Below are 14612 nucleotides of genomic sequence, written 5' to 3' on the forward strand. Positions count from 1 at the left end.
AAGTGAGTGAACATATTTTCCAGATTGTTGTTAAATTTCTAATTCTTTAATTTCCATACACAGTGCTCTGATTTGGGGGACCCTCTAGTGGCCACATCAGGAATTGTTTTAGCTAAAACGAATTTTCAAATGCACTTAAAAGATAAAGATATTAGACATACCATAAAAACTTTTAGAAGTGTGCTTTTCTGACTCCTAACTCAAGAGAGAAAAATAAAGCACTGAATTTGCCACTCTCCTTGAGAAATGCCAGGAAAGGGGCAAAGCAGCAAATCTATGGTAACACCGGAAAGATGGCAATGGCCTAGAAACTGTAAAAACTCTAGAAATACTATTTGGCTTACCTGTCATCTCCGCAACATACCAAGAAAAAGGTGAAGTAAAGACAGGAGCTGTCCGAGCCCCAGGGAGGCTCCAGGAACCAGGTAGAGCAATAGAAAGGGAAGGAGTGCACGGTGAGACAGCAAATTGAGCAGCTAATTTGAGTAGGCAGTCATTTCTGCGTTAAGAAGCCTTCAGTGCAAATAGGTCCCCACAACTGCAGCAGGGCTCCCATGCCTGACATCTAAGCTTACTGACCCTAATGTGGCTAGGTTGTCCCTGTACAGTGGTTGGTAATGTTGCTGGGGCCTGAGGCTGACCCCTCATGCGATGGAGGGGTTAGACAGTCTCAGCAGGACTATGGCTGTCAATAGACGTGTCTTTAGGTACCTAGACAGCGAAGGGACCAAGATTAAAATGTTTACCTTACAATTTACTTTGGGAAAACTCAACATCTTACTTTTTTCACGTTTCACAGACTTTCTGATATGAAATTTCTTTTGGAATTTACACATATTTTTACTTGCCGAGGGTGTATAAATTCAGGAAGTATTTAGCTTAAAAAAGTAATGTAACAGTTTATCTGAAGCAGATTGGTGGCCCATGAAGTCTTTTCATTAACCCTTTGAATAATAAAGGTTTAAATGGTTAGATCCTCATCAAAATCAATCTGGTCCATGGTCTTGTTTCTTAAAAAACAATTAGGTGTTAAGATGCCAATTTGCAATCATTCATGATATTCACTCAAGTAACTTGATCATACTTTCATCAAATAAAAACAATAGTCTCAAAGAGCTAGCAATGCCCAAGATGAACACAGACTGACTAAAAAAACCGCAAAGAGGTGAGATTGGTGAAGAAAAAAACAATAAGGGGGCATTTAAGTTTTTAAATATGATGTGACCCAGCAAGGCCACTGCTGGGAATTTATATAGTGGAAACTATAAGAAGCAAAATAACTGTATGCTGCACTATAATTATTTTCATTTATTCTGTATTCTTGTAAAGTAGAAGTCAGCAAACTCTTTTAGAAAGGGCCAGAGGAGAAATGTTTTAGACTCTGCGAGCCATACAGTCTCTTCCACCTACTCAACTGCAGTTGTAGCATGAAAGCATATATGGCTGTATTCTGAAAAAACTTTAAGGATCCAGAAACCTAAATTTCATGTAATTTTCACGTCACCAAATTATCTTGTGATTTTCCAATCATTTAAAGATGCACAAACTACGCCGTGCTGCACGGGATTTAGCCCACGGGCTATAGTTGTGAAGCTATGGGCTGCAGCATCATTTTCATAAGGTTGCATAGCGTTCCATTTTCTTATTAAAATTTTTCACTGTCCTAAACATCACACAGTTTTGCAGACATTTACTTCCCTCTCACGCTACCTCGGAAATCAGATATGCTACCAAAGAGTAAATGAATTCCACTCAACCTCCTTAACACTGAGTCCGAATCTTAGAAATGAAAGGTGTATGGCAGTCACAAACTGAACTGTAAGAACAGTTATTTATTCTGAAGTCGTCTCAGCTGATTATGATTTTTTTAACTGTACAAAACTATAATCTCCTTTATATAAACAAAGTAAGCACAGCAAATCAGGCTAACATTCCTTCTGACCGCCCTCCATCCTCATAGTCAATGTCCTCAGTTTCCACTAGACTTTTTCTATTAAGTTTATGTATTTTTAAATGTGCATGGAAAATACAGTGTTAGTTTGACAATATTCAGTATTCCTTTTTTGGTAACATACAGAGCATGTTTTGACACAGATTATCTATTTCTTTTCTGAGAAAAGAATTCCTTTTTTTCAAGTGATAGTGTTGGGTTTTGCTCTTTTTCTCTTCCCTCACTGGGAAGCTTGCTTAACTCATGAAAAGATAAGGAGAGCCTTTGTGTCTACTGAAGTGCTTCCCTTCAAGATTATAATGCTCTCCAGAGATGTTTATGGCAAACGCCAAATGCATTTTTGAGACACTCTGAGCAAGGGAGATTTTTATGAGAATCAAGGATTTATAGATTTTCCTTTATAATGAATACCAATGTATTTAAAATCTCATTTTCAAGCAGACTTTTATAACCTTACCCTTTTTTTCCCATCACCTTACTCTTACTCCCAGAGGATAATGTTTAAACTAAAAATCAAACAAAATGTGTAGTCAAAGAACCTATTAGTGATTTTTATATTGACATGTGCTCAGAAATGAAACATTTCCTTGGAAAAAGCTGAATGGATTAGATGACTACAGAAATAAAGACAATTCTAAAAAATGAGCCTAAGAATTTTGGTAAGAACAGTTAGCCTGGAACAATTTAAAAGCATCTGACTAAAACAAAAGTCAAAGATACTACCTCTGAGATAAACATTTTAAAGATAATTATTAACGGTTACCGTAAATTGTGTTATAAATGGGTAATTAATTTTTTTAATGTTTTTATTTATTTTTGAGACAGAGAGAGAGCATGAGCAGGGGAGGGGCAGAGAGAGAGAGAGAGACACAGAATCCAAAGCAGGCTCCAGGCTCTGAGCTGTCAGCACAGAGCCTGACGCGGGGCTTGAACTCATGGACTGTGAGATCATGACCTGAGCCGAAGTCGGACGCTTAACCTACTGAGCCACCCAGGCGCCCCAGTAAATGGGTAATTAATTTTTTAAAAATAGACTGCCAGGTCAAAAAGAATTACACTGTCTCAGGATGCATTAGTTAATATTTTATTAGAAAAACGATTTTTAAGGTAATACACTGTAAAAGTAATCTATCTGCTTAAGTTTTTATTATCAGAAATGAATTAATGTTGAAAGCAATTATATGTATGTGTGTTCACACTCACACTCACTCACATATACTCTCTCTCTCTCTCTCTCCACACAAAATACTTAAAATAACACTCAAATTTTAATGAATTAGGTCTTTACCAAATCTTATTAGAAGTTCTGGGGTGTCAGTAAACTCAGTTATCTGTTTTTGTTTCTCAAGGTGTTTCTGGATTCTTTTACCTATCAGTTTAAATATTACCTCTTGGAAAATGGGTCATCAATGCAAATGAAAAGTAATTTCAAATGTTGGGGTGCCTGGCTGGCTCACTGGAAGGGTGTGAAACTCTTGATCTTTGGGGGTTGTGAATGCCAGCCCCATGTTGGGTGTAGAGGTTACTTAAAGTAATCAAGCTTAAAAAAAGAAAAGTAATTTGAAATGTAAACCTGATTAAAAAAATTAATTGCAATAGACTCTGAAACCAAATATAAATTAGTTTTGATAGATGAGCGTCTGGCATTATCATTACATCTTTTTTTTTCATCATATGAATAAATATCAAAACAATCAAGACTCGACTACAACAAAATAATCATAGTTCATGTTTGGAAAATATTTACCTCATCCTTAAATCACTAGATTTATTATTTGAAATACCAAAATAAAATGTTTTACTATTTTCCATTTTTCAAGTCTGTATTTTAGAACTAACCAGAAAAACTATTCCAAATACTACAAATAATATAATCAATTTAATATATTTAGTAAAATCTGATATTTAAGGCTTTTCTTTCAAGTTTGGACAGTATAAGAATGCTTTAGGATAAGAAAAAAGCCATATTACATATTCAAAGGAAAAATTTCCCAAACTTGTCTTGTAAATTAATAAAGGATCTGTTAACTTAGCAACTTATAACAAAGCCAACAATGATTAAATTTAAATTGTTTTTATTCACATATATGGTAAATACTATCCTCTACTAAAAAAAGCAATGACATCGTCTTTCAATCTGTCAGGCTTACTAAAGAAATTCATGTATTTCTTTTCTACATCATGTGTTGACATGGCATAGGATGCAGGATGTAAAAATCAATTTAATAGACATTATTAAATAATTTTATACATATGCAGAATCTTGGATAAATGGTTAAAATTATGGATGAACATTAAATGTAGGTACATGGGTATTTCATGTACACCAATGGGTCTATCAGAAAATGTGTTTGCACTGATTTCTGGTAACAATTGGCTTTCTGTGGATGTTTAAATACCCAATTCCAAATCTTCCAGCTCCTGGAGAAGGGCTTTCTCTTTCTGAATCTTCTCCAACTAGAAAAGTTTCAAACAACAAAGTTATTAAATAGGAAATGAAATAAAGTAATTATTGGATCTTTACCCAAAACAACAAAGCAGAAAAAATTTGTAAAAGGTGTATTTCTGACATTTTAACAGATCCACTGGTAAATACAGATTTAAAAATACAGAGTAACAAGCTTTAATTTGTTGCGTGGTATAAATCAAGGGGGCAAAGCACAAATGCCGCCTTACTGCAACTCTGAGGGTCCAATAAATTTTCATTCTATACTTCGGCATCCCTCAGAAGGCGAGAAAGGAATAAAAACAGGGCAGTGCAACCTGAGATATAGGAAGGAAGAGAATCTTGTGTTTATCTACTATAATACATCGCCTTTATTTTCAGCAGCAATGGCCTTACTATGCCTCTTAGAAATCACGATTCTCTCATTTACCATGGTCTACATCCGGTCTTCCCCTGTGCTTCTCCGTTTAAGTATAAAAGGGTTTTACAAAATATATGGTTTTCAAAAGAAGTTTTTAAACTCATGTGCTCTTACTTGATTAAATGATTGTGTATAATAAAAAGGGAAGAGTGGTAGTGACTACACGCGCGAATGAAACACGTAAAAATGACCTGATTTTTTTCTAGCTGTTTTCCAGCTGCGGCTTGTTCTTTCAGTTGTTCGATTGCTTTCAGTTTCTGCAAACATCAAATATATTATGAGTCAAGAGGAAGGAAGAATAAGTAATTTCAGAATGCAAGTTTTTTTAGTATCAACTCAATCACATAAATGGGAAAACTGAGTAAGGAGAATCAATTATCTCATCTTTGGATCAAGGATAGTCTGGTAAAATGCTAAGGTAAACTCTTTTTTTAAACTTAGATGTAAAACTAAACATGTTAAGAACACGGGATTTGGCAAATTTTCAAGTTTTCAAGTAATGGTATTATATATGTACGTGTATGTATAGACATACATGTATTCGTAGTAAATATATCACTAACTTCACTGTTTTCTCTAGCACTCCACTGTACCTAGACAATGTCTGTGGCTTAAAGAGACCCTTCATAATGCAGCCTGGGCAGGCTCCAGAAACCCGATTTTATACCAGGGCCATCACCACAAACTGGCTGCAATTTGGCAAATTAATGAACTTCTTTTTGTCTCCGTTTCTTCACCTTTAAAACTGGGATAAATAGCTGTTCCCACTGATCTCGTAAATGTCTAATGAAATACTGAGTATAAAACAGTTCAGCATATTTCTGTACAAATGGACCTTTTTTACTGCTCCAAAAATCAATAATAAAAAGACTTACAGCCTTTAGACATTTATGAATAGAACTGAAACCAGTGCCATTCCTAAATTATAGTATTTCATAGTGAGAAAGCAATAATCAGAGCTGCTTCTAACTTCTTAGATGCCTATCTTTATATATTTCTCATGTATGTCTTTTAATAAACACATCTGCTTTTTACTTAAGTCTCTTACTTTCTTTAGGTTCTTGATTTTTTTGTCTACTTCAGGGTCTCCAGAGGTTGACTGCGAGATAGTATTTCGTGGTGTGCTCTGTGGGGCAGGAGTAGGTGCCAAATCAGGACTCTTTTCATTCCTTGCTTCCTGCAGGAAATATTTTCAAAAAATCAATTTTCTAAAATCAAAACATTAAAGTACGTCAACCAACAGAGCCTTGATATATAAAATGCTAAAGCCAAAATGTGATTTTATCTTTTATACTACATTTTATGTCATTGATCTAAATTGAAGGTCTCATGAAATATGCCACATTGTCCCATAACAGAAAGATACAATGCAGCTTAAAAAAAAGTATCACAGTATAAGAAAGACACCCAGAAGGTTTTTACTATGTAATTGTCATAGAGACTACTTTGCTAGATCTAAAATTTAAAGTAGCATAATAATTTGAGACCCATGTTGAGCACTGTTAGTGCAGAGCCTACCTGGAATTTTCTCTCTCCCTCTTTCTTTGCTCCTCCCTCCCCCCTGCCCCGCTCCCATGCTCATGAGCATGCAAACTCGGTCCCTCTTTCTCTCTCTCTCAAAATAAATACACTTAAATAAAAAGTTATATTTAAAAAAAAAGATATTTCTGGAGATGAAATATATTAACTACAGAAGAGCACACTGATTTTTTTTGAAGCTCAGATTTTAGCAGACTATGGCTGCATAATGCAATTCTATACCTTAAAATAGTAATTGCCTGTCAAAACACGTAAGCAACCTAGAGCTGTCAAAATTCAAGCATTGCCAGCAAGACTGCCTTGTCCGAATCTCAAAACTATGATCGCCATGACTTCACGAACAGATACTCCTAGCTTAGCTGATCTCACCATCACTATAAGACATACACAATCATAATCTGTCAATTATGACACCGCTGTGTTTTTTCAACTATAAAATCATATAACAATCCACCGTTTTGGGTACTTCTGGTGTTGAGATTCCCAGCTGAATAATTTCCTATAGTAACGTAATACTGAGAAACAAAGTGGCTTTAGTATCGTGTCATTTCTGATCTCTCCTAACAAACGTATGCTTTCAGGGAGCAAACTGCACCACTTCACACAGGCTCCACCAAAAGGGTCTACGACAAGTAACGTTACTACACAATCCTATCAGGGTTTCAGGTTTTAAGATCAGGTCGTTTCCTCGCTTCCTCATTTTATTTTATGGAACTATTCAGAAATTCACAGGCAAACACAAAAAGAAAGATATTCTGGCTATTTATATCTAACTCCAACTACATTTTATAACGGAATAGTCAAGTCTTGAGGACTAGAATCTTTAAACTTTGAGGCTTAAACTAAGCTAATTTAACTGGTTTTGTTTGTTTTGTTTTGAAAAGATTAGTGCCCCAAATACCTGTTTCGCAGCTTTCTTAGCCTCATGCTTCCTTTGATTTTTCAGGGCTGTTTTTGATAATGGCTTATCATTTCCTGCTTGTGGTTTCATATTCTGAGGTGGTTCCTCCTCATGCTGTGGAAAATGTAAAATAAATGACTGTGAAATGCAGTCCATGTTTTTAAAAACAGGCATCACAAATCATATAATTTTGCTAGTGTGGAATAAACTTATTAAATTTGTTTTACAATCACTGGCAAAGAATATTTCAAAATTCTTATTAGTAACAGGCACACTCCAACTGTCAGGATGGATTTAATAAGGATCTTCCTATTAACTGATATATGGTGTCTTTCATTTATACAAGATCTGGCAAAATTCACTTCAGTTTTGCTTCAACAATGGAACTTTTCTTAGTACCACTATGACACATGATTCTTCTGAAAGTAGATACTAACGGTAGCTCCTTCCGGAGTCTTTTTGGATCGGACTACTGCCAACAGAAACCTAGTTGCCTCATTTGTTTTCTCTGCACAAAGAATTACTTGCTAGATCTTTATATGCAAAATCAGAGATTAGAAGATTAAAAATGAAAGCAAATTGAAAAACTAAAACAGACTAGAAGAAAACAAAACAAGAGGGGTGACCAACTGCATACTTATAAATCCAGTATTAACATAATGAAGAGGCATATGAAAAACTCAATGACCTGTCAGACTATACAATAAAAACACATCATCATTTCCATCATGAGATATTTATATAACCATCCATCAACTATATTTTACAACAGAAAGAGGGTGAATTAAGGAGTGGATCAAGGAGAAATTTGTGGAAACTCAAATGTTCTCACCACACACACACACACCCCACAGTGAGGTGGGAGATTCATTAATTAACTAGATGGGAGGAATCCTTTCACAATGAATACATCTAACAAATCACCATGACAGACACTTTAAATATCTTACAATTTCACATGTCAGTTAATTTCAATCAAAGAATACACACATACAGGTTTACGTTATCTCCGGAGCTGCTTCAGGCAACATACAGGATACATGACAGTACGACAACTTCTTATCAGGTTCATCTACTCAGTGATTTCCCTCTAAACTGCCGTTATCTTAGCGGTAACTGTCTCTTGGACTCTATCATTCTCAGCACATCAAAAGAACCAGATCTCCATGAAGGTTCTTAAGGACTAGCTCTCAGATCCATGTTGTACTCAAAAGTGCTATAAGGAAATGGGCAGGGTCAAACATTTAAGATGACGGAGGAATAAATAAGAAATCATACCGTGACTTCATCTTAGCTGCATGAACCGTAACAGGTCATCAAAGTTGTGTGTGCATACATGTTCTACCTGAAGCAACTGAATATATGAGAACCCACAATTGTAGAACAGATTTGATGGCTCGTCTCTTTCACTTTCTTATCTACACAGCATACAATGTTAGTTGAGACATGGCTTTATTTGCCGAACATTTGTTTTACACATCAAAATTCTCTCAATAGTGGGCTCTCCTATAGTACTTTGCTTTGGATAAAAAAGTTTCTATTCATGAGAACTCCAGGGAAATGACAAAGCAATTACAAATGATGTAAGAAAGGATAAGTTACAAGGCTATTCCACAAGGCTCTTATCCACAAAGGATAAGTTACAAGGCTCTTCTACATTATGAACATAACGTAGCCATCAACAGGCTTTCGTTTTAGACAAAAAGAAAAAAATATCCACACAGCTACTACGGATCATGAGCTTTTCTGGCTTTAGAACTGTGCCTATCGTATACAATTTCATCCATATTAATATATTTTTTTCATCTATGTCAATTATAATGGGACTGTTTTAATGAACACATTACAACACTGAAGGGTGATTTTGGAAGCCAAGAAATACTTAAGTATAATTTATAGGTGAGTTTTTATTTATAAAAAAGTTTTTTCTTCAGAGAGAGAATCTCATCATTTTTTTCCCCTTGTGATACATAACCATCCTCCTTTGTGAAGTTATTTACTAGAATGTCTTTGTTTCTACTAATTTCTTAGCAGTATTTTTTTTTTTTTGCCATTTAGGTCATTTCTAGAATTTGATACAAACAAAAAATTCTCATTAGCCTGTGGTTCCTCCATTTAAAATCATTTGATAAAATCACATAATCATCATGTTACGTACAAAAGCAAAAATTTAGTGGAAATCTTAAATGGTAAAACAATTTTGGTTTTAAATGTTCTTACTAAGTTTTATTACTATTTTCAAAGTATATCTTTCTCTTCCTCCCCCTATCAAAACAAATGAGTTTTATGGATCAAAGAATAAAAATATACAGTGATTCGGAATTTAGTCCTCTTGTGCTTACAGATATTTAGAAAGCCAGATATGTTGAGGTCACTTCTGTTTTTATCTTAGGTAAGGAAAATTTCAATATAGAGGGAAGACAATCCAAAGTCTACTATAACCTTTCTGTTTTAATCTATATACAAATATCATAAATGGGCTTAATTTGTTCATAAGTTTTTATGTTTTTAGTAAATGATACAACAGAAATGTTTAAACAAAACATTTCAATGAAGTCATTACAGACCACTGCTAGATTTTGTGGAGGAGGAAGGGTTCCTCTGTTTTTGTTTTTGAGAGGGTTAGGAGTGGTACAAGGGAGGCATAGGAATGTTTATCCTTTGAACAAGTGTCGACTTCCCTGAGTGGCTAATAATTAAGTGGCTGAATATCCTCATTTACTTGAACCAGTTTACACTTACTGTATGGTCACCTTTATAATACCAATAATATTGTTGTTCATTCTTATAGAACAACTTTATTTCTTAACATCATCACAGAGACTCAGATCACTAATAAATGTTTCCCCTGAGCTCTGAAATGCTCACATTTTAAAGATCAGAATGTGACCAATGCTCTAGTCATAACTTTACAATACAGATGGGAAATGACAGCCTAAGGAAAATAAACATGTTTTGTTTGACCAACAGTGTTTTAAAAATCGAGCAATTTTACATAAGCATCCAGACTGGTTTTGTCTTGAAAAATCATTTTGGCAAACTGGGCCTAAATCTCCTATGGAAACAATCAGCTACTGCTGTGCGGTTGCTATGGCCTTTAAAGAGGGCATGATCTCTTCCTTCCCCCATTCTCTCCCAGTCACCAAAGCCTTACATTACCAGCCTAGCCAGACAGGCATGTGAATTTGAGCCCATGATGTCTACAAAGGCAGCATGTCATACTCCATTATCTTTCTCACAAATGTAAAATGTGAACTGTTTTAAATGGACTACTCTGTTAACAATGTCAGCTGTTCCCCATCTTCAATGGTAGGTCCTCCATGATTTCTAGAGTTTATATTCTAATCAGGTGCTAAGTAACACAAGAGCATACATGAGAAAAAGGTCTCGAGAATTCCACACACTAAAAAACCTTTTCCTACCAAAGTAGTAAAAAACGTTACTTACTAGTTTGGAATTGGTGATTGGTTTATTTCTTAAAGCTGGAGGTCTATAAGCTGTTGCAACTTTAGGTTCTTCACTGGGTACGTCACTTGGAACTGCTTGGTAAGTTATCGTTTTTGCTGGAAATATTCCATCTAAAAATGGCTGCCAAGAAACCTGCCATAATTCTGCATTTGATGGCACATCATGCTTGTGCAAGACAGAGCCAGTATAATGCCAAATCTTATACCCATTATTAACACGTAACCTGGGAGCACATGTGGCTGTTAAAATATGCTCACCATCAGGGCACCAAGCAAAATACGTAGAATCAGAGGCCACTGGTTTAGAAATAAGTTTGTAGTTTTTAACATCCCACACTTCCATTTGTCCCCTCAGATTTCCAAACCCAGCTAGTACTAATATATGTCCATGCGGGCTATAGTAGGCTGCATTACGAGGACCAGTTCCGAAGTCAAAAACAGGATCACATTTCAAGTTGAAAATTGTCGCTTTGGCAGGCATAAAACCATAAACAGCACAAAACTCAGTAGAACTAGAATTCCAAACGACATCATAAATGGGGCCATTTTTTGCTAGAAAAAGAATATAAAATCGAAATTAGCAATAAAGAATAACATGAATACAATATTTATTAGCTGAATTACAATTGTATAATACTCATAAACATGTCAAACAGTAAAAAAAAATCCAACAATTTCAAGATACGTTACAATTAAAATATTTTTATATGATATACTATGGATACTGATGTATAACCATAAATTTATTTAAGAACCTCTAGGGAATCTAGTCTACGGCCATACCACCCTGAACGCACCCGATCTCGTCTGATCTCGGAAGCTAAGCAGGGTCGGGCCTGGTTAGTACTTGGATGGGAGAACCTCTAGGGAATCTAAATTTCATTTAAACATTTTGGCAACGTAGGCTCAAAGACACACGTTATTATTACTATTACCAAACTAGTTTTCACTGGAAGAGGTAATGTGGGCACACAGGAATAAAAATACACATTATATAAAATGATACACCACACAATAAGTTCCCCCACACAAAGGCAACACTCTATTCCCTGTATATACTTTCAGAATAGTTTTGTTGAAATTAAGCATCTCTCTTAACCATACACATACACATACACATACACACACACACACACACACACACACACACACACACACAGTTCTTTGTTGTTACAGTTAGTACTCTATCTTGGAGATGTTTCCATATAAGCACACTGAGGTCTGCCTCACTCTTTTCCAATGGTACTGTATTCCTATATATTCTCAACTGTGAGTGTACACAAACACATCTATAGGAGTGAAACTGGCTGCTCAAAGGTACATACGTTTAGTTGATAATGTGCTACCAGACTGCCCTTCAGAGAAGCTGTACCATTTTATATTATCAACAGGTTTTTTTTGAAGTTTATTTACTTATTTTTTTAGTAATCTCTACACCCAATGTGGGGCTCGAACTCACAACCCCAAGAACAAGAGTCACATGCTCCTCTGCCTGAGTTAGCCAGGAGCCTCAACAGTGTGTGAGAGTACAGATTTTCTCCTCATTCTCATTCACACTGCGTAGTTTCATACTTTTATCTTTGTCAAGCTGCGGAGACAAAAATTGTTGTCTTGCCTTCCTTTCTGTTCTTTTATTATAAACTGAGCACATTTTAATATACTTACACAATCTTATTTCTGGTTTTGTGGACTATTTTTTACTGTCCCATGCCTATTTTTCTCCCCAATTATTGGCCTTTTATTGATTTACTTGATATAGCAACAAAATTCACCTTTCTCATACTCATCCCTTTTCCATCTAAATAAATTTTCCCCAATCTTTTGTTTGGCTTAGTTTATGGAATTTTCTTCCTCCAATGTAAAACTCTGTATTTTATACATTCAAATTAATCACTTTTCCCTTATTAGTTCTGCCTTGTTAGAAAATCTTTTTTCACTTTTTTAGGATTAGAAAAAAATCAACTTTAGAACCAGTTTACCTAGTTTATAAAAACGTACCGGCATTTTAATTTTTAGGTTAATTTGGAGAGAAATGACATCTTTATAAAATTCTCCTTATAAAGGTCACATTTTGTCCCTTAGAAGTTTTAAAGTTTTCTTCCTATTAGTCCTATAGATTTCTTGCCTTTTGTTGTTATGCATTTCCTTCTATTATGTTTTTTAAGTGGCTATTTATACTGTGACTTCATCTATATGTACAGAGATGATTCTGTTTTTCCTCCTTCAAAAGTGTACATTTATTCTTTTGATATGTTACACTGACAAGGTCCTTCAGGATGTTAAATTATAGCGGAAAGAGGACATCCTTGTTTCCTTTCTGACTTCAGAGGGAATACATAGTTTTTTGTAAGGAAGTTTATCCTACTCCTACATGTTCAATTCAAAATGAAAAACCAGGGAGTTGCCAGAGTTTTAAAACTTATTCTACAGTTAATTTAGCTCATCAAAACAAAAGATAAAATGGTGACATTCCTCACACTCAGTTCTGAAGGAATGCTACACTCACAAGACCAACTCCCTGTCATTATAAGTTAAATAAGTCCCCAAAGAGCTACTGCAATGAAATTAACCTCACTCAGCAAGTTCCCCACTAAAGTGCTGGCGTAACTAAATTAATTGGATTCTGTCAAAATAATGTATGTCTGGGGATGACTTTAAGTGTATTAATCAAGAGGAATTTTACCTGAAAGGTTATTAAAATATGCGAGTTTTATCACTTGAACAAGAATTTAGATTGCATCATCTTTATGGCCCAGTATTTTTTCCATTGTTTTAGCATAAGAAGGCTATGGGAATACTCACGTAGCTGCACGACAGCGCTTTCTCCGTTCACTGCAATGTAGTGCAGCGTTTGTTCTCCGTAGTAGGACGCCCCTGTCTTGTCAACGTCTGTACTAGCTATTACTAACACGGCAGTAGCTAGAACGGAAAAAACTTTCATTAGATTTAAAACACAATTTAACCTGATGCTGATAAGAAAAATTTTTTAAATTTAACACAGCACATGTAAATTTTCATTAAATAAGCATTGATATTCTTTTTTTCTATATACATATAGGAATATAAGCCTCAATGAATACTTGATAAATGAGATAAAATGTATTTATCATACCTTTTTTATTCCATAGCATTGTAACTTTATCAGCTTTAAAGAAACTTTTATTAGCTAAGGCTGCATGAGGTCCATCAAAATTGGGGTACTGATATAATCTAACAAATGAAGGTGCACCCTTACTTCCTGGAACATAGACAGCCACCTGAAATACACATATATCATCATCACTTAATTTTCTGAGGCATATAAACTAAGATGGACATGTTTTTATAGTCACTAAGCACTAGGAAAAGGTTTAATTTCCTAAAATTCCATATGAACAAAGACACAGAAATTACCTTGTATGGTTGGGGTCCAGGTGATAACACAAAATCATTAATTTTTTGCAAATGCAATTTGTTTGCAATTGTGTCTAAAAAAACAAAAAGCAAATGGTGTTGGAAGAATGAAACTAATAGGAACATGATAAATTCTGAATGTATTATAAACGATTAATGTAATGATATAGTAATACTGCTCATTGTAGTCTCATGAGTAGACTCATGTGGAGTGGGAACAACACAGACCTACATTTCAATTTCTACCCAGTCATTTAGTAGCTGGGTGACCCTGGGCAAGTAATGAGATTATACATCTAATCCCACTGATTGATTATAAGAACACAGTGCTCTTTCTTATATAAATGGTGCCACTAGGTAATCAAATAGTAGATGGGGGAATTTCTCTTTATAGAAGTAGTATAGCTTATAAATGAGAGGGTAGGGAGGAGGGAAATCACCAATGTGCAACCAGTCATGAAATAACAGATCAGCTAATCCTACAAAATTACAGA

At 35.1% G+C, this 14612-nt stretch overlaps 1 protein-coding gene and 1 pseudogene across 1 annotated transcript in view; one reads left to right on the top strand and one right to left on the bottom strand.

The window, feature by feature from the left end:
- Positions 1 to 4009: 4009 nt before the first annotated feature.
- The window catches only part of EIF2A (eukaryotic translation initiation factor 2A), a 30271-nt gene continuing 19668 nt past the window's right edge, over positions 4010 to 14612 (bottom strand). The window contains exons 7-14 of the mRNA XM_007086309.3: positions 14119 to 14192; positions 13838 to 13982; positions 13528 to 13644; positions 10706 to 11277; positions 7259 to 7372; positions 5867 to 5995; positions 5010 to 5075; positions 4010 to 4408 (exon numbers count right to left, since the gene is read on the bottom strand). Coding sequence (XP_007086371.3) covers positions 4343 to 4408; positions 5010 to 5075; positions 5867 to 5995; positions 7259 to 7372; positions 10706 to 11277; positions 13528 to 13644; positions 13838 to 13982; positions 14119 to 14192 — 1283 coding nt within the window. The 3' untranslated portion in view covers positions 4010 to 4342. The remainder of the gene's footprint in view (positions 4409 to 5009; positions 5076 to 5866; positions 5996 to 7258; positions 7373 to 10705; positions 11278 to 13527; positions 13645 to 13837; positions 13983 to 14118; positions 14193 to 14612) is intronic.
- On the top strand, positions 11495 to 11613 carry LOC122230778 (annotated as a pseudogene).

This window comes from Panthera tigris, chromosome C2 (genome assembly GCF_018350195.1).
Source record: "Panthera tigris isolate Pti1 chromosome C2, P.tigris_Pti1_mat1.1, whole genome shotgun sequence".
Lineage (NCBI taxonomy): Eukaryota > Metazoa > Chordata > Mammalia > Carnivora > Felidae > Panthera > Panthera tigris.